Source organism: Erigeron canadensis, chromosome 2 (assembly GCF_010389155.1).
Source record: "Erigeron canadensis isolate Cc75 chromosome 2, C_canadensis_v1, whole genome shotgun sequence".
NCBI classification, from domain to species: domain Eukaryota; kingdom Viridiplantae; phylum Streptophyta; class Magnoliopsida; order Asterales; family Asteraceae; genus Erigeron; species Erigeron canadensis.
The window spans coordinates 25,866,034-25,888,536 of record NC_057762.1 but is presented as its reverse complement, the minus strand read 5'-3'; the positions used below and the strand labels follow the sequence as shown (position 1 = coordinate 25,888,536).

Sequence of the window (22,503 nt, the reverse complement as noted above, 5' to 3'; positions counted from 1 at the left end):
TAACTATATGGAGTATTTTATTTTTAATTTGGAGATTTCAAAGACTCCAGCTGAAATTTCCCTTGTGGACCTTTTGTCCGAATGAAACGTCTGTAATCTTCAAATGTCATCGGCAGATAAAGAGCAGGTGTTTTTGACGTGACCAGCTCAGATAGAGGTTCGATAAGCATATCATTCTTTGGGTTACAGAAAAAGGCCAAAGAAACTCGCTCTTTGTTTGGGTTCACAACGACCCTGTGTTCCACGCTCTTGTATATCGCGTTGCTTAAAATCTGCAGATCTCAAACACAACCAACTTAAAATAAAATTTGTATTTCTATGCAAGTTGCAAATAATGAACTTAAATTAAAGACGTAAAGTTATTCAATTTTTAGAAAGGGAAAAGTATGTGTGTGTGTATGTAACTTGTGACCAGCTATTATTTTACGAATGAAATTTTAGTCTGGTTCATTGTATGTAAGTAACCTGCTAAAACTGAACGAATCGTGTAAAAAATCAACGTGGCACCATCAGACATTTGATACATGGCCCAATGAGAGACCTCCACATCAGCTTTTTTACATGCACAATTCATTCAGTTTAAACAGGTTACTTACATACAATGAACCCGACTAAAGTTTCTTTTATAAAATAGTAATTGGTCACAAGTTACATACACACATAAATACTTTTCCCTTTTAGAAAATACTCCTAGGCTCCTATACGTTAAGTTAAATATATGTTTCTTAAGCTATATACTTATGACCAAAACTTCTTTTTGGGTTGAATTAGTTAATACTCCAAAAACCAAACGAACAATTTAGCTTAATGGTACATGGTATCTTACAAAAGTAGTCTATCAGTAATAGAAGTTTGAGTCTTGATGAGAGGACATAATTTTAACTCAATTAAATGTTGTGCTTAATTTTAGGTATTTTGATTGAGGGTTTTCCTCCTCCAAGGTATTGAGGGTGAAAAAACTTTCAAATGCGGACCCGGTTAAAACAAGTAATAAAAATGTGCATGCTAACAACCATGTAAATAGTTTCAGCTATAAGTAATACATTATTATGAGAATGGGAAATGATAATTATAAAAATATAGCTAAAGGGACTTACGTTAACATGCATAAAAAAGTTTTATTTTTTATATTAAAAGGTTACATCAGAAAAGTATAATTATTTTATGAATGTTAATGACCCTATGGGAACCCTTGTAAAAATATAACCTTTTTAATAAACTAAAACCATAATAATTAATCTATAAATATTGTAGATACGAACAAAAATAAAATAATACTCCGCAATAAAAAGAAAAAAAAAAGTCTCATGTACTATTTTGGTACCCAAAACATACTTCGCATACTACTTATGCTCGATGAAGACCATCCTCACACATGAGACACAATATATATTTCTCCAATTGCCTTTGGCAAAATTTAAACCTATGATCTTGCCGTCTACATCTTGTAGCTATAACATGATGGCGGTACTAGTAAGTAAAGCTAAAAAAATTTATGCAGTTTGGCTATTCCATAAAATAGTTAAATAAATTAAAGGGGTCGTAATGATCACCAGGAGGACCGGTGATAGACTCGTGAAACTCATGTTCACGAGGCCGGCCAAATAATTCAAATGGGTTTAGGACTTATGGTGATGTTTAATTACCTGAACTTGGTCTCCAATATTGACAATTATGGCGTTAGGCACATCTTTAACAATCACCCATTGATCATCTTTTCGGATTTGTAGTCCAGGGACTTGCTCATCTGGGAGTAGAAAGGTCAGTCCACCCGGATCAGAGTGGGAAGATAATCCGAGTGTCAAGTCAGGCTGAGGGCATTTAGGATAGATAGTTGCTCTTAAAGCAGCTCTGATGTCGCCACCAAACGCGTTTCCAAGTGAATTTTCTTTTAATCCGAGGTTTATTGAGAGTACCTTCAACAAGGCCACGCCTAACCTTAGAAATTCTTTCGTGTATTCTTCCATTACGTCTCTACATAAAAAAAACTCAATACTATCATTCAAGAAGGTATACATACATCGTTTAGTGTTATAGAAATGAATATACTGAGTAACATTTTGGTGGTATGGAAAATTTTGAATTTTTCTTCTAAGTTATCATAAAAAATTCTGAATTTCATTTCAAACAAATTCTCATACTCCATGTTCCTTTGTTCAATTAAATAGAGGCCAATGAGTTAATGGCCTAGTGACATTTTGATGGCCGGATAAAACCTAGGAACCATAAAGTCATGTGTTTGAATCCCACGTAAGGGGTTTAATCACATTTATTGAGTTTCTTTCTTAATTGGTGTATTGAAATTACTGGTGGTCTGTTAATGATCCAAATAAATTTACAATATTTGAGTAGTTTCAAAATATATAACACCGAAATTCCAAGAAGGTGAAACTTATTTTGGGATGAACTACTGATGAAGGGTATATATTAAAATAAGAAGATTTTGTTAATCAAATATAATTCAATATCGTCAACGTACGTGTTATGGTGATATAGAAATACAAGTTAAATTTGAACGAGTTTTTTTTCAAAAAAGTGTAATAAATAAACTTATTTATCAAATTAGTATAGTTTTAAAAATATTTACTAAATTAGTATATTTATTAAATTTAGTTTATTTCATTACATTCATATTATCAAGATTTGTCAACCTCATTCAAATCTATCTTCTTAAGATACTTCATCTTTTATCCATGCTCCAGCAATTTTCTTCACTAACGTACTTCCAGGTTTTACTAATTTCAAATTACAAACGTAACTTACGATAGGCACTATAAGTTTTTGTAGACCTTATTGTTTTTACAGTGTACACACAATTTATATTATTGTTACGTGTAAACCGATTATGTTTCGTAGTGGTCGGCTTACTTTAATAACTAGTCGATTTAATTATATATATATTGTAATTAATAACTCTGACCTCTTTTTTCTAAGTGAATGTGACATTGCAAAACATAATTTATCAAAAATATATAATTTCATATCAGATTACTCATATCTGTATAACAAATAAAATCATTATCATACATCCAAGTGTGTATATTATTACATTGAACAGTGTTAGACAACTTATGCAATATGAAGAATTGCTATTGCCTTTAATTGAACAATCATATGTGTGAACTAATTTTAACTCTTAAAAGTAATTATGATTATAGGTGTAAATGAGTTGTGGTTCATTGGTAAAATATTTGACCTTAGAAAAAATTTATTTGAGTTCGCGTCTCACTTTTCACATTTGATAGGGTGGATTAGTAATGATTTTTCAAAAATCCCGAGTAGGATTAAAATAGAAGGTCGTACTAAAAAAATTATGATAAACATGATGATATGAATCACAATTAGTTTCTCCTTCCAGATAAATTTTTACATGTTACAACTTTTACCTTTAGACAACCTGCGTATATAATAAATGTTGATATTAGATAAATATTGATGTCAGATAAATATACTTGTAACTATGATGAAATTTGATTTGATTTTATCTTTATTAATATCCAATGTTTGTGGTTAGATGGTTGATTTTATGTGAATATGTATGTATTCATTTTTAATTGGAATAAAATGATAATTTGCTTACCATAAAGATATAATGATAAAAGAAGTATCAAACTTGATAATATGACAAACATTAAGGGGATGTAATGAAAATATATATACTAATTTGGTAAATAGTTTTGAAACTATACCATTTTGGTAAATAATTTTTTCCACAACACTAGTATGGTAAAAAACTCTAATTTGAACGTAGTTAAGGAGGTCGAGGCTGCATCCTTATGCCGACAATAATTTTATCTATTAAATTTACTCAATGGAGAGGCGGTATCACATGGGGGCGGGCCTCCTTCCAAATTCAGATTTTGTTATGTTTTTAAAAAATTTTATGGACTTTAAAAATTTCAATATATGTTAACATTTTGCTTTTTTAGATTTATATTTCATGCTTTTTATAATTTTACCCCATTGGAAAAAAATTTATGACACCGCATATGATCGAGTCAATGCTAACAAAAATGAAGCCAGGTATAACTTATCTCCAATATTTAAGCAAAGTTACCTTAGGGAAGGTGGATGGGCAGGCCACTTTGTATGACAAGCCGGAAGATTGTTAACGTAGTAGTAATCACTCCAATCAAGAATAGCTCCCTTTTCAACTCCTACTCTACTTCCAAACCCTTCATAAGTCTTTGGAGAATTTGCATACTTTTGTTTCACTTCCATGGGTTCATGGAAAAACTCTCTCCAAGTTTCTAGGGCCTCATCAATCAAATCCTTCCTCACACCATGATTCACCAATTGGAAAAAACCCCATTCATGACACGCCTTTAGAATTTGCTTCATGGTTACTTCAGGTGAAGTAATCAGACCAGTGAAATCAATCACCGGTATGCTTATGTCACTTGTGCATAAACAAGGCCTCTCGAGTGGCGGCTTGATGTATTGGTTTGGGATAATTTGGTTTACATTTTCAGATAATGTTTGAACACAAACCACCGGTTCCGGCCAATCAACAACGCTTGTCATGTTGAATGTGTTGTGTATGTATTTGAAAATTGGAGGGTGGTTTACATAGAAGCTAGGTAGGCAATATGGAAATGGGATTATGAAGTGAAAATGATACTAAAAACTTGCTCATATTATACTCGTATATATAAACGATGGTGAAAGGCTTTTTAATTTAAAGTTAAGCAAAGATGGAGAAAGCTAAACCAACATGATAGATACGCACTAAACGTGGTTTTCGCCATTTAGTTTTCTACTACTATATGAATCATGTTTCTTTACATATGTTATAAAAAGAAAAAGTAAATTTGCTATAATATTACTTCATATATATATTAACTAAGTGAAGTTATATAAGTGAGAACCAAAATAATCATGAAAATAGAACCACTAAAAAGTTATCTCTAAAGCTTAGCGAGTTAAGTGCTATGTTCGTACCGTATCCGATCCAACTGTTACCATCTCTTTTTGATCGCCACTCATCAATACATACCATTCTCATTAACTATAAAATTTCGTTCTAAAATAAAAGTAAAAACGTACGTTTTATTATTTTTTGGAATGGTTTTTATTAAAAGAAATTAAAAAAGCAAAATAAAAAAAAAAAAGTTTAAAAAAAAAACTACACCAAAATGGAGAAAGAGGGAGGGAATTGAACCTATTACCTAAAACCATATAAAAACTTGATTTTGGATTCGAACCTCATGTTGGTAAAACTTGATTCCTTTTAACTATAAAGTGTTTGATAAGAGGTAATAATATTGAATGAAAGTACAATAGAAATGGAAATAGTATGAAAAATAACAGACTATTTGAAAATAAATAGATGTTATATGGTCCAAGAAGAGTATTACAAGCAAATACATAAAATTGATTCAAAAAGAACTTTGACGCTATACATAACTTAGGACATGTTTGTTTAATTAACCATTAAGTGACTGAATTAATTAACCGGTGGGATGAGCCGGTAATGAATGACCAGAAATATGTTTTGTTTTGTATTGTTTTGTGTTTTAGTGTATGGGTAAAGAATTTAGGGAAAGCAACGTTGATTTGAGTTTCGGACAATTTGAGTTTAATCCATGGAGTTTTGTGAATAGTTTAAAAGATTTAGGTTAAAAAACTGTTGATTTAAGTGACGAAAACGTCAAGAGGGTCGACTTTAAAAAACACTTCACCAGAATGTCATCAAAGTTTGGTGTTGCCGGAAAATGTGTTGCCGGAGAAGATGATGTTGTCGGAAAAATTGAGTGAGGTGACGTGTATGAGTGATGACTTGGCAGCTTATGTGGCTTTACAGATCCTTAAATTCATCGGTTTAAATAATCAAAAATTAAATGAAATTAAAAAGTGACTGGCTACCTGTACGGAGCCCCACAAAAGATATTTTACCCGGTTTCATTGCCTCAAATAGAAGTTCTTTTTGTTAGATTCCCACAAAAACAAAAGTGTCAAAGTTGAAGTACTTTTCAAACAATTAGCCCAATAGACTACTATGCGAGTTTCAGGACCCGAAAATATCAAACGAAGCCTCGGTAAAAATTTGTGAAAAGTTACAGAAGAGCACGACTCTTGTTTCTGCAAGATCCGCCCTCAAAGGTCGTCCTTGGAAACAAAGGTCGTCCTCCTGCAGATTCGTAGTTTGACACTTTAATCAACTTTCGACCCTTTTTCTCATTACCGAGTTTCGTACAACTGATAAACAACTTCATTTTGACATATAAGACATAACACAACATTTCCAAAAGTCTTTATACCATCCGTTGCTACAAACCAAGTTTACAAGACTAAACGGGTCATTTACCCAAGTTGCCAAATTATCCAAAATTCAAACAATTCTTTATGTTACATAAGACCATGACCCCAATCTATTATTTGCACTTTTGCAGAGATGTACATAAAAATGTTTAACCAAAAACACTTCAAATGTACCAAGAGCCATTAGTTCAAAGGGGGCCACTACGGGTTCTAGCTTCAAAGCATTTTACCGCATAAGTCACAATTCCACAATTCAATTCATCAATAATCTTCAAAGCACATAATCTTGTTTCCAACTTTCGGGACAACCTATAAAAAGGGTAAACAACTAAAAAGTAAGCAAAGCTTAGTGAATAATCTTGCATACGTTTATACATACGAAGGAGGGCAACTCACAAAGGACTATTACATGTAGCCGGTGGCATCGTCGTATCATAACTACATGCTCACCTTTGTACTTTAACGCATTACATGGATCCATATAAGCAAATGATTACAATATCAATCCCCCTGCTCAAATGTCCCACATGGACTATGGCCAATACTTAGGCCCGTAATAAAAAACGACTCCTATATAAGCTCAACGCCCAATGAATTACCACATAAACGGAATCCACCATCATATGATAATTGACCCAAGGCATATATAAATGTATGCACTCTCAACCCATTTCAAAACTCGTAATGTCTTTGAGTTGGTTCATTTGAAAATTTCATTCTATATCCACCATCCCATTTTATAACTTCCAATTATCAAATTCTCAACTTGATCATAAAGGTCACCAACAATTTTAATCAAAAACAATCATGCAACACTATAACCATAAACTAAATTACAGTTTGAAATTGGGAGAAATAATAGCAAAATCATCATAGCTTTTCTCTCCTTTCTTCCTTATGAAATTCGACACTCATACATACACCACCAAAACCCCAAATTTTCCTTATTGTTAAAATACTTGGATATTATTATTAGTTGAAGAATTCTTTGATTATGGAGGATGAATCACACTTAATTTTAAACCCAATTTAATTGCTAAGAAGATAAGAAGAAATATTATTATTATTCTTGTTCAAGTTGAAAGGTTTTCATGAATTAAATGGAAATAAACTTTGATTTGAGATGAAAATGAAAAGAAGAAGAATATGCAAAAAGAACATAAATTGAGTTGAATGGAAAATGATTCACCAAAATGGGAGGATGGCTGGCATCTCCTCCTTGATGCCACGCCCCTTTCTAGTTTTTGTGGATAATTTATTTCCCTATCCGCTAAAGTTCCAACTAAATTAATCCCGTATTTAAAAATAAAATACCAGAAAATTATTTTAATGTTAAAACTACAAAAAGGGTTTAACTTATCTTAAAAATCTTGGAATGTTACAATATATGACTGCACAAACAAAAATCATCCTGATTACACAAACAAAAATCACCCACAATTATATACTTTTTTTTTTTTTTTGTAAAATGAGTTTCAATTCAAACGTGTTGGGGACAATTTTAACCAGAGATTTTTTGGACCTCCAACTCCCTTCTCATGGAAAATTCTTTTAAGATGAGAACCCTAAGACTTGAACCTGAGATCTTGGGTAAACTCACCCCCACAATTATTTACTTAATTTATTAAGTAACATTTTGTTATATCAAATTACGAGTAATATTAATATACAGTAAAAATAATAAACTTATAAATATCAATAAACATAACATGTGTTAATTCATCTATTTAATGATTAATGTTATTTATGATTATTTTAACATCACGTGTTAAATAATAACAAATAATTTTATACATAGTTGTTTTACTATGGTTATTATGTTAATTATAATTCTTGCTAAATAACGTACATAGATACTTATATGCTGATTTTAATGACCAGATTGTCTAATGATACACAAATTTATACTTTGTCAAAAAAAATAATGTTTGAAAAGATGTTACTAAATGTTTTTATACAATAACAAATAATATTGTTGGTTAATTTAATTCATTAAAATAAATTCATAACAAATGTAAAACGTGACAAATGTTGTATAGTTTGTCAAACATGACAAAACCGCATCGAAGCGCGGACCCAATATTCTAGTTATTCTATCATAATGTAACTGTATAGTCTATACATAAAACCCATGTGAAATACAAAATAATTTAAATTTATTCTTTGTTTTCGTTATTTTGTAGTGAAGATGAGAATGAACTGTTTTGCTACATCTTTTTTATTTTCATTCTCTAATTAATGCAACTAAACAATGAAACAAACTTTTCACGGTTTAACTCTTTTCATTCTAATTCCACCATACCAAACCTCTAAAAACATATACATAAATTCAATGCTTGGATTTGGGTCCATCATTTTTATGTAAGAGTCATGGGCTTTAATTTGTTAGTGGTTCATTTACCATGAGGATTTTTATGTATTGACTTGGACTTGACTCGACGAGATGGAGAATTAGGAGTTTTTGAAGAATCAGACTCGACTCGTGGAGAACTCGGATTTAAATTTAAAATACAAACATAAATATTTTTGATATCATATGTAATATAATAGAACTTTAGAGATATATTTGAAACTTCAAATTTAAACATAATTGTTTAAAAACATATCAAACTTGAAAATTAAACGTTACATTAGTTCATAGATTCACACTTTATCATCATTTTGTCTGTATCAATGTTGGAGAACTCGTGACTCAGACTCGACTCGGTAAGGTGGAAAGTCAAGAGTTTATTTTGGGTACTCGGTCGACTCGGAGGAGTCTTACGACCTTGGTTTTAAGTCAAATAAGCTGGTCTTTTTCCCCTTAGAACTTTCAGGTGATGTCTAGTTCCAAAAAGTTCTCGTGATATAAGCTAATTAGTTCAAATTATAAGTTTTGTTAATATATATTCAATTTATATGTTTATTTGAACTTTTGGTATTAGAATATTCATGCAAAATTTTCTTGATTTGTAATGAGTTGTAATATCTTTGAAAGAAGAATTATTAACAGGATATAATGGAGAATTTATCATTTTTAGTTGAGTCTCCCTACGTGCATGTAATGTGAGAAACATTTTCATCATTTCACTTTACTTCTTCCCGATTTTCTTTATAATACACTTATGTGGTTTGTTGTTTTTGCAATTTTCATCCATGGTGTTATTTTTTTTATTCAAACATTTAATCAAATACGTACATTGCTTAAATCGTTTATTTATATACATATGCAATTGTGAATTTTACGATATGCAAGAACAACAATTTCCACTTAAAAAAGCAGTGTCATGGTTCTTTGTGTTAGATAAGGAGACTTGTTAACATAAAATTTCAAGTTTTCATCGGCAGTGAAAATGCCTAATGAATAAACAAGTTGATGTTGTAGGACAAACAGATAAAATGTGTTTATGATACTTTGTTTGAATACACAAAAATCTCACTTACCCGTTTCTGATACTTTATTTGTCCTACAACATCAACCAGTTTATTCATTAGGTACTTCGATAAATGAACTTTTTTGTTTATATATATCATAACTTTCGCAAATATTTATATATATATATATATATATATATATATATATATATATATATATATATATATATATATAATAAAAGATTTATACAGACAATGTGTTTGATTAAATGTGTTAATTACAAAAAATAGCAATTTAATGGCAGGGATAAAAATTGCAGAAAACAACAAGTATGAAAGAGAGGAATGAAATGACAAAAATGCCCCTTCCGTGACTTACATGTGGGAGACTTAACAGAATTAGACACGAAATGCAAACCACAAATAATTTTAGCAAAGTTAACGGAGGGAATAAAACTACAAAAATAACGACAAACCATAAGAACGATTTTTGCATTTAATTACCCGGCCAATATTAGATATTGGCGAACTTACACATCACTACTAAAAAGGATTTTATGATAGATAACAAGTATTGTACACTTCAGCTTTTAGCTTTAGGTATGATATTATATCAAATTGAACTTAACATCGTTGGTTGCAATTGCAAACTACTAGCTGATTATTACAACATTTTTAACAAAAGTCTATAGATTATATTATATTATTAGTATTATACAATTACGTACCTATAATATACAGATATTTATTTCTCAATCTGGAGATTTTACAACCAACTGATAACTACTACATGGAGTATTTTAATTTATTTTGGAGATTTTAAAGACTCCAGCTGAAATTTCCCTTGTGGGCCTTTTGTCCGAATGAAACGTCTGTAATCTTCAAACGTCATCGGCAGATAAAGAGCAGGTGTTTTTGGCGTGACCAGATCGGACAGAGGTTCGATAAGCATCTGGTTCTTTGGGTTACAGAAAAAGGCCAAAGAAAGTCGCTCTTTGTTTGGGTTCACAACGACCCTGTGTTCTACGCTCTTGTATATCGCGTTGCTTAATATCTGCATATATCTCAAACACAAGCAATATTTCTTAATTTGGCAATAAGTAACAAAGGGATTTAGATATATACAAGTGAAATACTTCCAAATGAGCTTAAAATAGTAAATGTTAATTTGAGGGGATAATTTTTCTTAAGGAAAATGATTAATCAACTTAATTGGTGTGCCTAAAGATATGCCTAAAACCTTAAGAATTTTTCTTGCCCCCTGATTTTACCACATGTCATCATCTTACAATTAAGCACAACTTTAAACATACCAATTAGGTTGATTTATCATTATCCTTTTCTTAATCACTGCAAGTCAAATGCTGCCAACCATATCATATAATCAACTAACTAATTAAGTACTGTAATTATTATCTATATAAACTAATACATTATTATAATAATACGAGTAGCTTTAAAATAGACTAATATATACGATAATTTTTTATAAATATATATTCTAGAAACGGACAAAAAAGAAAAGAAAGAAAAAGTAAGACGCAAAGCTAATTAAGCTTGTTTGAAGTATACTATAAATACATATGGGTTGGGCTATTCCAATAGTCACGCCATGAGGACTGGCCGGCCAGTGTGCACTCGTGGCGAGCCCAAATCACTGCAAGAAATTCGGCATTTTGAAACGACATATGTCGTCTCCAAATGCCCCGATTGTCGTCTCCAAAAACTTTTAGAGACGACAAAAGTTTAATAATTGTATATTTTCTGTGGTGAGAATTATAAAAACAAATTTTTTGGACAAAAATATTTGGAGACGACATTCGTCTTCAAAAGTGTGGCGGGAAATTATTTTCACTTGGCGGGAATAAAAAACAAGTCAAATAATTTTTGAAAAACAATGTCGTCTTCGAAAGTTTAATAATTGTTTATTTTCATTTTGACTTAAAAATAAATTAAAATGAAATTATATATTTTTTTTAGAGACGACAATGTCATCTCAAAAACTTTTTTTACCAAAAAAGTAAAAAAAAACAGCTTTTTTTGTCGTTTAGTGACTTTTGGAGACAACAACGGTGGTCTCCTAAAATCAGAAATCTTGTAGTGAATCATTGTATGGGAAGGTAGTGACTAGTTCGCGTAATATGTATATGTGGTGATGATTACCTGAATTTGGTCTCCGATATTGACAATGATGGCGTTAGACGCATGTTTCACGATCACCCATTGATCATCTTTGCGGATTTGTAGCCCATGGACTTGCTCATCTGGGAGTAGAAAGGTCAGGCCACCCGGATCCGAGTGGGAAGATAATCCGAGTGTCAAGTCAGGTTGAGGGCATTTCGGATAGAAATTTGCTCTTAGAGAAGCTTTGATGTCCTTCCCACCAAACGCGTTTTGAAGTGAATATTCCTTTAATCCGAGGTTTATTGAGAATACCTTCAACAAGTCCGCGCCTAACCTTAATATTTCTTTCGTGTATTCCTCCATTACGTCTCTACATAAAATACTCAAACCATTAGTGAAAAATTGGTATGATAAAACATTTTTGTTCAATTCAGAAAATTATTTATCAACTCAATTACCCATGCTTTCTCATATATTAAGCTACTATATTGAGGCAATTTATAATCACTTGAATATGAACCATACTCAACGCCCAAAAAGGTAGCAACTTATTTTGAGACAGAGGAAGTAGTATCGTCAATAACCTTTTATTGTGATATAGAAACAAACTTTAATTTGCTTTGAGCTTAACTAATTATGAGGCTTCTTGAGATCAACTTAAATCTCTATGATCATGGATTGAGCCTAAGGTATTCGATCAGGTCAAGATTGAGTTCGTTCTAGCTTGCATGCATGCAACCTTAAAATAACAACAACTTAATCTATTTCAAGCGATACTACCATTATCTATGAAATAATTGAAAGCTTAGACCGCTTGGTAGAGTCATTTGCTTCTTAAGATAGAAGTTTAGGGTTCAACCCCTAGTATAAGACAGTTTTAGAATTTAAACAAGGTTACCTTAAGGAAGGTGGATGAGCAGGCCACTTTGTATTACTAGAAGGAAGATTATTAAGGTAATAGTAATCACTCCAATCAAGAATAGCTCCCTTCTCAACCCCTAATCTACTTCCAAACCCTTCATAGGTCTTCGGAGAATTTGCATACTTTTCTTTCACTTCCATAGGCTCATGGAAAAACTCTCTCCAAGTTTCTCTAGCCCCATCAATCAAATCCGTCCTCACACCATGATTCACCAATTGGAAAAAACCCCAATCGCGACACGCCTTTGAAATTTGCTTCATGGTTACTTCAGGTGAAGTAACCAGACCAGTAAAATCAATCACTGGTATGTTTATGTCGCTTGTACATAAACAAGGCCTCTCGAGTGGCGGCTTGATGTATTGGTTGGGAATCATTAGCTCTCCATTTTCGGATAAAGTTTGGACACAAACCACCGGTTCGGGCCAATCACCAAGGCTTCCCATATTGAATGTATTGTGTATGTGTTTGGAACATGAGGGGGCTTTAAATAGAAGGTGGGCGAAAGGGAGTTGGGGTTATGAAGTGAAAATGACATTACAAACGTGCAAATATTATACTTGTGTAGTCGTGTGTGAACATGCTAGCTGAAGGACTTTTTAAGTAATTTAAAGTTTAGAAAAATGAACAAAGCTAAGCCGACATGATATATATACACACTAAAAGTGTCTCTCGGTACTTTAGTTTTCTACATGCAACTATATATTTCGGCGCCGCAAATATTCTAACTCCTCGATGATACAATTAATCTGTGCGCTCTTATTTTTTAACTTGTAGCATCTCTAATTGCATCAACTTATGAATGACTTTTTTTTTTATTATCTTTAGACTATCAATTTATAGTACTAGTATTAAATCAATTAATAAAATGTATTTATAAATTGGTGTAATAATCTTTGAAAAAAAGTCTTGCTTACATTAAATAGGTTAAGGATAACTATCAACATTCTCATGAAAAAAATTATACTGAGTATTTTTTAATAGTAAAAAGGTTTTCAATGACTTATTTTTTAAAAATGAATTTCGCTTGAGACTTCGTACAATGAACGAGAGGTCTAGCATATATTGTTTTAACCGGATTAGTGTTAGAGAGCTTCCTCGAAGTAGAAATGTCTACTTCAAATATCCAATGGGGGAAAAACCCCTACTAATCCGCCCAAAGGCACGACAATTAACAAGGGTAAACTTTGCCCTCTCAGACTTAAATCTGTGTATACCCAAGCCAAGCCCTCATAAAAGGACTACCTATATCTTAAAGTTGGTGAAATGAAAATTCGAGCTTGAGATCTAAAGATCACCGGGAACTCCAAGCCACTATAAAAAAGTCATTTGATCAAAGTATCATTGCTCTTATACACCAGGCACATTTAACGAGTTGATTAATCTCATGATGATAATCCGTTTTGCAGGGAATCTTTATAGATGAACTTAATTTTTATTCAGAAGATTCTTAAAATCTATAATTGGGTATTTGGATCAATTGAAATAATCCTGCTAAACGTACATTATGATAAGAATTACTCCAAAATGAGAGGGATTTCTGGCAATTAGCATATAAGAATTCCTGCCCTAGAAGATCGCATTTCTGACTTGAGCACCGTCTTTAGGCATATCAGTTCTCAGGATCTTACGAAGAAAGGCTAAAGATCGTACTGAACAATTGAAATCAATCTTTTACTGCTAAACGCACATTATGATAAGAATTACTCGTAGAATTGAATAATAATTGTTATTGATGATTTTTTTTTATACAAACGGTTACAATTTATACGAGAAATTTTGAGCTAAATATGAAAAACATATCAAATTCAATCTTCTGCATCTTTATCTTGGAGTAACGCTCATGCCAGTCGCTATTGATGAAATGATGAAATCAATTCTGATCCACAAATCTTTCTTTCTTTCTAACACCCCTCCCCCCTCAAGTTGAATAGTGGGGTTACCAAAATTTAACTTACTCAAGCAGATCTTCAAATAGTAACTTAATGATTCCATCTTCAAGTTTCTGTTTGATGAAATGCCGGTCAACTTCCGCATGCTTAGTCCTGTCATGTTGCACTGGATTCTCGAAGATTTAAATGGCCGCTTCATTGTCACTCATAATCTGGATACTTTCTTTTGGAGCAAATCCTAATTCAGTCACAAGTTTTTTCAGCCACAACGCCTCTGCTAAGCCTTTAGTTATACCTCGGAACTCAGCTTCAGCACTTGACAAAGAGACAACCTTTTGCTTTTTACTCTTCCATATATATTGTGACAAGATTTCCTCCTACTATAGAGAAATATATCCTGACGTCGATCTCCGATTTCCTTTGTCTCTAGCCCAATCAGCATATGTATATATCTGAATATTAAGATGACTATATGCTTTGAACAAAATTCCATGGTCGGTAGTTCCTTTGAGAAATCTGATAATTCTGAAAACTGCATCCATGTGTTCTTCTTGAGGTTGGTGCATGAACTGACTTACCACTCCAACAACATATGCTATATCTGGACGAGTATGAGCAAGGTAAATCAGCTTCCCCACCATCCTTTGGTACCTGTTTTTATTAGCAAGTTTACCATCTAATTTCGTAAACAATTTTTAATTGATAACCATGGGTGTATCTGCCGGTATACAATCAATCATCCCTGTTTCAGCCAAAAAATCCAGTATATACTTCTTCTGACAAATAAAAATTCATTGCTGTGATCTCAACACCTTAATTCCAAGAAAGTATCTTAATTAAATTTCCCAAATCCTTCATTTCAAGTGCTGCATATAAAATTTCTTTTAGCCTTTTGATTTCACTTTCATCATTACCGGTGATGATCATATCATCAACATAGATTATCAAACATGTGATTTGATCTCCTTTATGACTAAGAAACAGAGTATGATCATACTCTGTTTCTTAGTCATAAAGGATATCAGATCAGAATTACTTTGCTTATATTCATATTTTTTCATTACTACTGTGAATCTGTCAAACCATGCTCTAGGTGACTGTTTTAATCCATACAGAGACTTTTTCAACTTACAGACTTCTCCCTGTTTAAAACCGTAAAAGAAATCAGGCGGAGCTTCCATATACGCTTCCTTTTTTAATTCCCAATGTAAAAAAGGCATTTTTTACATCGAACTGATGAATAGGCCAACCTTGGTTTGCTGCTACAAAAAACAGGACTCTTATTGTATCGAGCTTTGCAACTGGAGAAAATGTTTCAGCGTAGTCAACTCCATATGTTTGGGTGTATCCTTTGCAACTAACCGAGCTTTATATCTTTCGATCTCTCCATCAGGTCTATATTTGACTGTATAGATCCACCTGCATTCTACTGGCTTTTTGCCATGCGGCAAAATACATTTATCCCATGTTTCATTTTTCATCAGTGCATCCATTTCCACATTCATAGCATCCTTCCACTTACTTACTTTCAAAGCTTGCTCTACGCTTGATGGAATTTACTGAATATAACTTTTCTATGAACACTTTTGCTTCTTCAGATAAATTTCCTTTAGCTATCGGATATTTAGAGTTTCTGGAAAAATTTTCTGGGGAATATCTCTTTGCAGGAATTCCTCTAGTTGACCTTGTTGGAAGCACATATTTGTCTGGAACCTCTGTATCAACCTGTTCTTCATTATCCTGCATACTTTCATTTGAACTTGGTATAGTAGATTTTGGTGTAACATTTAGAGAAGAATTACGTACCTCGGATATTAGGTTTGGACTCATATTTTCGGTGGCACTGTGTTGTTGTTGCTCTTGAGTGGACTGTTTTGGAGGGGCATCTGGAGAAATTGCAGTACTAGATTCTGGGGAGTTTTCCTCTGAGGTGTATCCCAGCCAACTCAATGTGTCACATTGTTCCTCCCCCTGACTACTGTGTGACAAGGAGTAGAAATACTCGGTTTCAAGGAAATCACAGTTCATTGTGGTGAACATATGACGATTTTTCGGATTATAACACTTATACCTCTTTTAAGTTACTCCATATCCAACAAAAACAAACTTCTCAGCACATGGGTCAAGTTTATCACGATGTGATTTTGGAATATGAACAAAATCAGTACATCCAAACACTTTAGGTGGGAGTGTAAGCACTAGTGGTAAGGTATGATATTCAGTGAGGGTTTTAAGTGGAGTTTTCATATTGAGACATTTTGTTGGGAGTCGGTTAATTTAGTAAGTGGCAATGGATATAGCTTCTAGCCAAAAATGTCTTGGAACACATGATTCAATAATTAAAGCTCTGGCCATTTCTAATAAAAGTATGTTTTTTTTTTCCAGCAACACCATTCTATTCTGGGGTATGTGGACATGTGGTTTGATGGATTATTCCTTTGGATTGAAAAAATATATTCATTTGTGAGTTCATATATCCTCCACCATTGTCTGATCTAACAATTTTAATAGATTGATGAAACTGTGTTTGAATCATGGAATAAAAAACAGTAAACCTATCATACACTTCAGCTTTATTATTTAAGAAATAAATCCGTGTCATCCGGGTGCAATCATCAACAAAAATCACATAATACTGGAAATTTTGTACCCTAAAGACTGGGGGAAGGCTCCACACATCAGAATAAATTAATGAAAAAAGAATTTGGACCCTAGTATTGTTGGGTTTATAGGTTTGTCTATGGCTTTTAGCCAAAAGGCAAGTTTCACACGATAACGGTTTATTTAATGGAAAAAGTTTAGGAAACAAAGTATGTAAATAACTAACTGAAGGATGTCCCAGTCGTCTATGCCACAACCATGTTGCACTTTCACTTGATTCATGAGCTAGCATCGCATTTCCACTTAAATTTACTTCATCAATATAGTACAGTGTCTCTCTTTCAGTGCTACGCCCAATAATCTGTCTCATCCTGATATTCTGTAAGAGACAAAAATTTGGATGCATGATAACTGAGCAATTATCACATGACCGATTGAGAAAAGTTTGTGTGACAAATATGGAACATAAATAAAGTTTAATGTCAGGAGAAATTTTAATTGTTCCTCCGATTTTTACATCCATTTTTCCTTTATCTGCTGTTTGGATATATGTTTTCTTGGGTTTTGCAGTTTCGGAAAAATCAAACAACTCGTATGTCATTGTGTCTATTGCGCCACAGTGAAAGATCCATGGCCCATTTGATTTATTACAATTTGTTTGTACCATGTGAGCCCTTCCCTTTAAAAACTCGTGGGCTTAGACTTTCTTTTGAAAAATTTGAGCTTAAATTCGATGGTGGGCCCTCCTGCTTTTTGACCCAACATTCATGTGCCTCCTTTTTGACCACACATTCACGTGAAGTCTCTGCCTTTTTAAGATCATGTTCCATATATGTATATTTATAAGGAAAGGAAATATTAGAATAATGGTAACAAAATTCACTCCCCTTTTTCCGTATACCTGCAACCGAAAAGCTCTTTTCTCCTGCATCAATTCCAGCCGCGGCTACCCTACCAAAACCATCAAATCTCCGGCTACTACTGTTGGGGTTAGTGTTTGCGGTAGGTGTGATGTTCTTTCCCTTCTCGATTTTAGTGGATTTGACATTTTTCTTTGGACCAGTCCACCAATCCAAGTAACCTACGATCTCGAGACATTGATCCTTTATGTGTCTTGACATGCCATACTCTTCACATTTGAGATGAGATTTTTCATCTTGGATCCCCTTTTTCTTGCCGTCATTCCGGTGAAACCCTTTTGATGCAAAACCATCGCCGCCGCAGGTAAATTCTCCAGCGATGAGGCCGGAAGCTATACCTTGTGTTTCAATGGTTGTTGCTCCTATAATAAGCTGGTGAGCGGCTTCCTTAAGAACAGTGGCATATGCGGATTCGACGCTCGGAAGCGGGTCGACCCGGAGAATTTCACGGATAATCGGTTCAAATTTTCGGTCTAAACCATTCAAAAATTGTTCAGATCTAATTTTGGAATAAGTTTTGATGTCTTCTGGACACTTCATCGGGTTTGGGTCGATTAGTTCGACTTCACCCCATACCCCTTGCAAGGAAATCCAAAATTCTTCAAGGGATTTGTTGGTTTGTTTGAGTTCATTAGCCTTCACACGAAGGTTAAAGGTTTAAAGCTTGTCTTTGCCACTACGGTAAGTGATCGCCAAAGCATCCTAAAGCTCTTTAGCAGTGGCGAATTCAGTAAGGTTTCCGGCTAATATTGGTTCAATGTTTTGAATGGGCCAACAGAACACAATCAGGTCTTCTTGCTCCCATGACTCATATTTTTCTGTTGTTGATCTTTCTGGTGGTTTTTGGGTTAAATGTGATAAAAGATTTTTTGATCGACCACCTATAGCAACCCGAATCATACGGGTCCATAGGGCGTAATTGGTGCAATTTAGCTTCAGATTGATCTAAAGATTGTCAGATAATTTGGGGTTTTGGGATTGCTGGTTGTTATTGTTTTGTAAAAAAGTGGCTAATTGTAATGCCAAATTGGAACCGGAGCCACCGGCTTCTTCTCCCATGGTGGTTGTGGTTTTTGATTTAGGTGATACGATTGTACTTTACTGGGTAGATGATGAAGCCCCAATTAGTGGCTCTGATACCATGAAAATAATTAGAATTGAATTGTTATTGATGATTTTTGGTTGATACACCCGATTACAATTTATAAGAGAAAATTTGAGCTAAATATGGAAAACATATCAAATTCAATCTTATGCATCTTTATCTTTGAGTAATGCCCAAGCGAGTCGCTATTGATGTAAATGCTGGAATCAATTCTGATCCTCAAATCTTTCTTTTTTTCTAACACATTATATTTCCTTGTCGTTTGTTCGTATTGTTTTATCATGATAATCGATAAGATCATAATAAAGGTTGTGAATCTCAGTCATTTAGGGTTTTGATCTTTCCTTTCTTAGACTTATTTAGGGTTTTGATCTTAAGAGTCCAAATGTTATTAATATTAATGTGTTATTACATTGTTAATAAATTATGCAATTTGGTTATAAAATTCAATTGTTTTGCAGAGTTAAAAGCTAAGATAGAAAAAAAAAATTGATTAACCCATTACATGGATTTTGAAGATCACGTATAAGGCCGGTGCTTATAAGAGCAAGCTTCTTAGAGCTTCTTGTCTGCCACATCAGCATCACATCACCCAGGACTCTTCTCAGGACTCTCCCTATATATAAGGACAGCTTCTTGGAACTTTTTCGCCACATCATCAATTAATTTATAATTTATCTCACACACACAAAAACACACACATATATAAAACAATACAAAAAAACTTCAGCCGACCCCACCTCCTTCTGTGCTTGAGCTTCTTGGTGAAGACTCTTGGCCAATGACTCCCTCCAAAGATGGCTGTTGTCAATAACGTTCGGCGTCTTCAACCTTTGGGACGCAAGGTGCGAACGCTTATAAGCACCGCCCCAATAATAAAATAGGTCTTCAAAATTAAAAAAATTAAAGTTTTGATATATATTTATATTCTTTTATTAGACAAATTACCTTAATCTCTTTTAAATATTTCTACCTTTAATATACTAAATATGTCCTTATTAATATTATTAATATTATCCATTAACCTATTAAATACGAGTACTTAATATACCCTTAATATAATTTTAATCACCCTATTACATGGATTATGTTGTTTGGTACAAATAAAAAATGAAAATAAAATAAATACAAAACTTTTAGATAATTATAAATTTAATACATATAGTATCATAAAAAAAATATTTCATTCTAAACATTCGTAGAGATTGAAAATAATTATCATTTCTCTGTTGTCATTCTTATTTTTCATTGCAAACAAGTAAATGAAATACTTCTCATTCTTCCTTTCTAATTTTATCATACCAAACACTACCTTAAAAGTTCTTGTAACATACAATATCACCATTTTTAATAATTGTGCAATTGGAATTTGGAAGAATACCTACTTGCTACACGTCTTTAATAGAATAATAGTTAACTTAATTTGGGCCCCCCATAAAATTATGGGCTTGTGCAGTAGAGCAGCCCTACAAGTGCAAACCAGGCCTGATAGTAAATTAAACATAGCCACATAGACATTGTTTAAAAGTTGTTAGTTTGTTACTGTCAAAACTCAATAATTAAAAATAGAGTTAATTGCAAAATTGGTCCCTGTGGTTTGTACAATTTAGCAAGGAGAGTTTCTTTTCGAGAATCGTTGCAATAAGGGTCCCTATTTTGAGAATCTTTTGCAAAATTGGTCCCTTTTTGACGGATCCGTTAAAGGTGGCCGTCAAGTGTGCACGTGCACGTACTTTTGACGGATACATACTTTCTACCCCACAGGGACCCCCATTGCTAAAATGAAAAAACCACAGGGACCAATCTTGCAACTTTTTTAAAAATCCATCACTAAATAATACCTTTTAACATTTCCAAAAAAAAAAAAATTATTTTATTAAATTATTAACTTAAATATAATTTTTAACACTTTTTATCTTTTCATGATTATTTGTTGTTAAAGAACTAAAAACATATAACCACTAAAAATTAAAAGGTATTATTTAGTGATGGATTTTTAAAAATTGTAAGTTTATAAAAATTTTTAAAAGTTAAAAGGTATTAGTTAGTGATGAATTTTTAAAATTTGTAAGTTTATAAAACTTTTTAAAAATTAAAAGGTATTATTTAGTGATGGATTTTAAAAATTGTACGTTTATAAAACTTTTAAAAAGTTAAAAGGTATTAGTTAGTGATAAATTTTTAAAAACTCTAAGTTTATAAAACTTACTTTTTAAACTTACAATTTTAAAAACGCACCACTAAATATTTAAAAATTTGTATAAACTTACAATTTTTAAAAATTCATCACTAAAATAATAACTTTTAGCCAATGATGATTAGTCCAACTGGTCAGAGACATCCCAAGTTTTACTCAAGGTCTTGAGTTCGATCCCTAGGGATGTCAAATCTTGGGGTTTTTTCCTTCGAATACTTGTAACGGCTCATAGTCAACACTTTCTAGGGTACGTGCAAGGCTTCATCATTATACGGTGAGGTTTCCGTGATGTTGCATATCGACTGAATGTTCGAAAAAAAAATAACTTTTAACTTTTTAAAAAGTCTTATAAACTTACAATTTTTAAAAATTCATCACTAACTAATACCTTTTACCTTTTTAAAAAGTTTTATAAACTTACAATTTTTAAAAATTTATCACTAACTAATACCTTTTAACTTTTTAAAAAGTTTTATAAACTTACAATTTTTAAAAATCCATCACTAAATACGAGATATTGACCATGGGCCGTGATGTCGCATACCAATTGAATGTTCAAAAAAATTATAATAACTTTTAACTTTTTAAAAAGTCTTATAAACTTACAATTTTTAAAAATCCATCACTAACTAATACCTTTTACCTTTTTAAAAAGTTTTATAAACTTACAATTTTTAAAAATCCATCACTAAATAATACCTTTTAATTTTTAGTGGTTATATGTTTTTACTTTTTTTAACAACAAATAATAATGAAAAGTTAAAAAGTGTTATAAATTATATTTAAGTTAATAACTTAATAAAAAAAAATTGGGAAAGTTAAAAGGTAGTATTATTTAGTGATGGATTTTTAAAAAGTTGCAAGATTGGTCCCTGTGGTTTTTTCATTTTAGCAATGGGGGTCCCTGTGGGGTAGAAAGTACGTAAATACCCCCACACATGCGGCACACGTGCACACGTGACGGTCACCTTTAACGGATCCGTCAAAAAGGGACCAAATTTGCAAAAAATTCTCAAAATAGGGACCTCCATTGCAACGATTCTTGATATGGGACCCCCCTTGCTAATTTGTACAAACCACAGAGAACAATCTTGCAATTAACTCTTAAAAATAACATGAACTCCTTTATA

At 32.6% G+C, this 22,503-nt stretch overlaps 2 protein-coding genes across 3 annotated transcripts; both read right to left on the bottom strand.

Annotated features, from left to right (window-relative positions):
- LOC122589935 (jasmonate-induced oxygenase 2-like) lies at positions 1-4,579 on the bottom strand. Its single transcript, XM_043762266.1, has 3 exons — positions 4,058-4,579; positions 1,647-1,974; positions 1-272 (listed from the first exon to the last, which is right to left on the bottom strand). The coding sequence occupies exons 1-3, from the start codon at positions 4,522-4,524 to the stop codon at positions 24-26; spliced, it is 1,044 nt and encodes a 347-aa protein (XP_043618201.1). The 5' UTR covers positions 4,525-4,579; the 3' UTR covers positions 1-23.
- A 5,624-nt stretch (positions 4,580-10,203) lies between these two features.
- On the bottom strand, positions 10,204-13,104 carry LOC122589246 (jasmonate-induced oxygenase 2-like). Of its 2 annotated transcripts, none has more exons than XM_043761511.1 (3): positions 12,638-13,104; positions 11,779-12,109; positions 10,204-10,669 (listed from the first exon to the last, which is right to left on the bottom strand). In XM_043761511.1, the coding sequence occupies exons 1-3, from the start codon at positions 13,102-13,104 to the stop codon at positions 10,421-10,423; spliced, it is 1,047 nt and encodes a 348-aa protein (XP_043617446.1). In that variant the 3' UTR covers positions 10,204-10,420. The 2 variants fall into 2 exon arrangements, with proteins under 2 accessions (XP_043617446.1, XP_043617447.1); XM_043761512.1 differs by having other exon boundaries at positions 10,478-10,679.
- Positions 13,105-22,503: the final 9,399 nt, after the last annotated feature.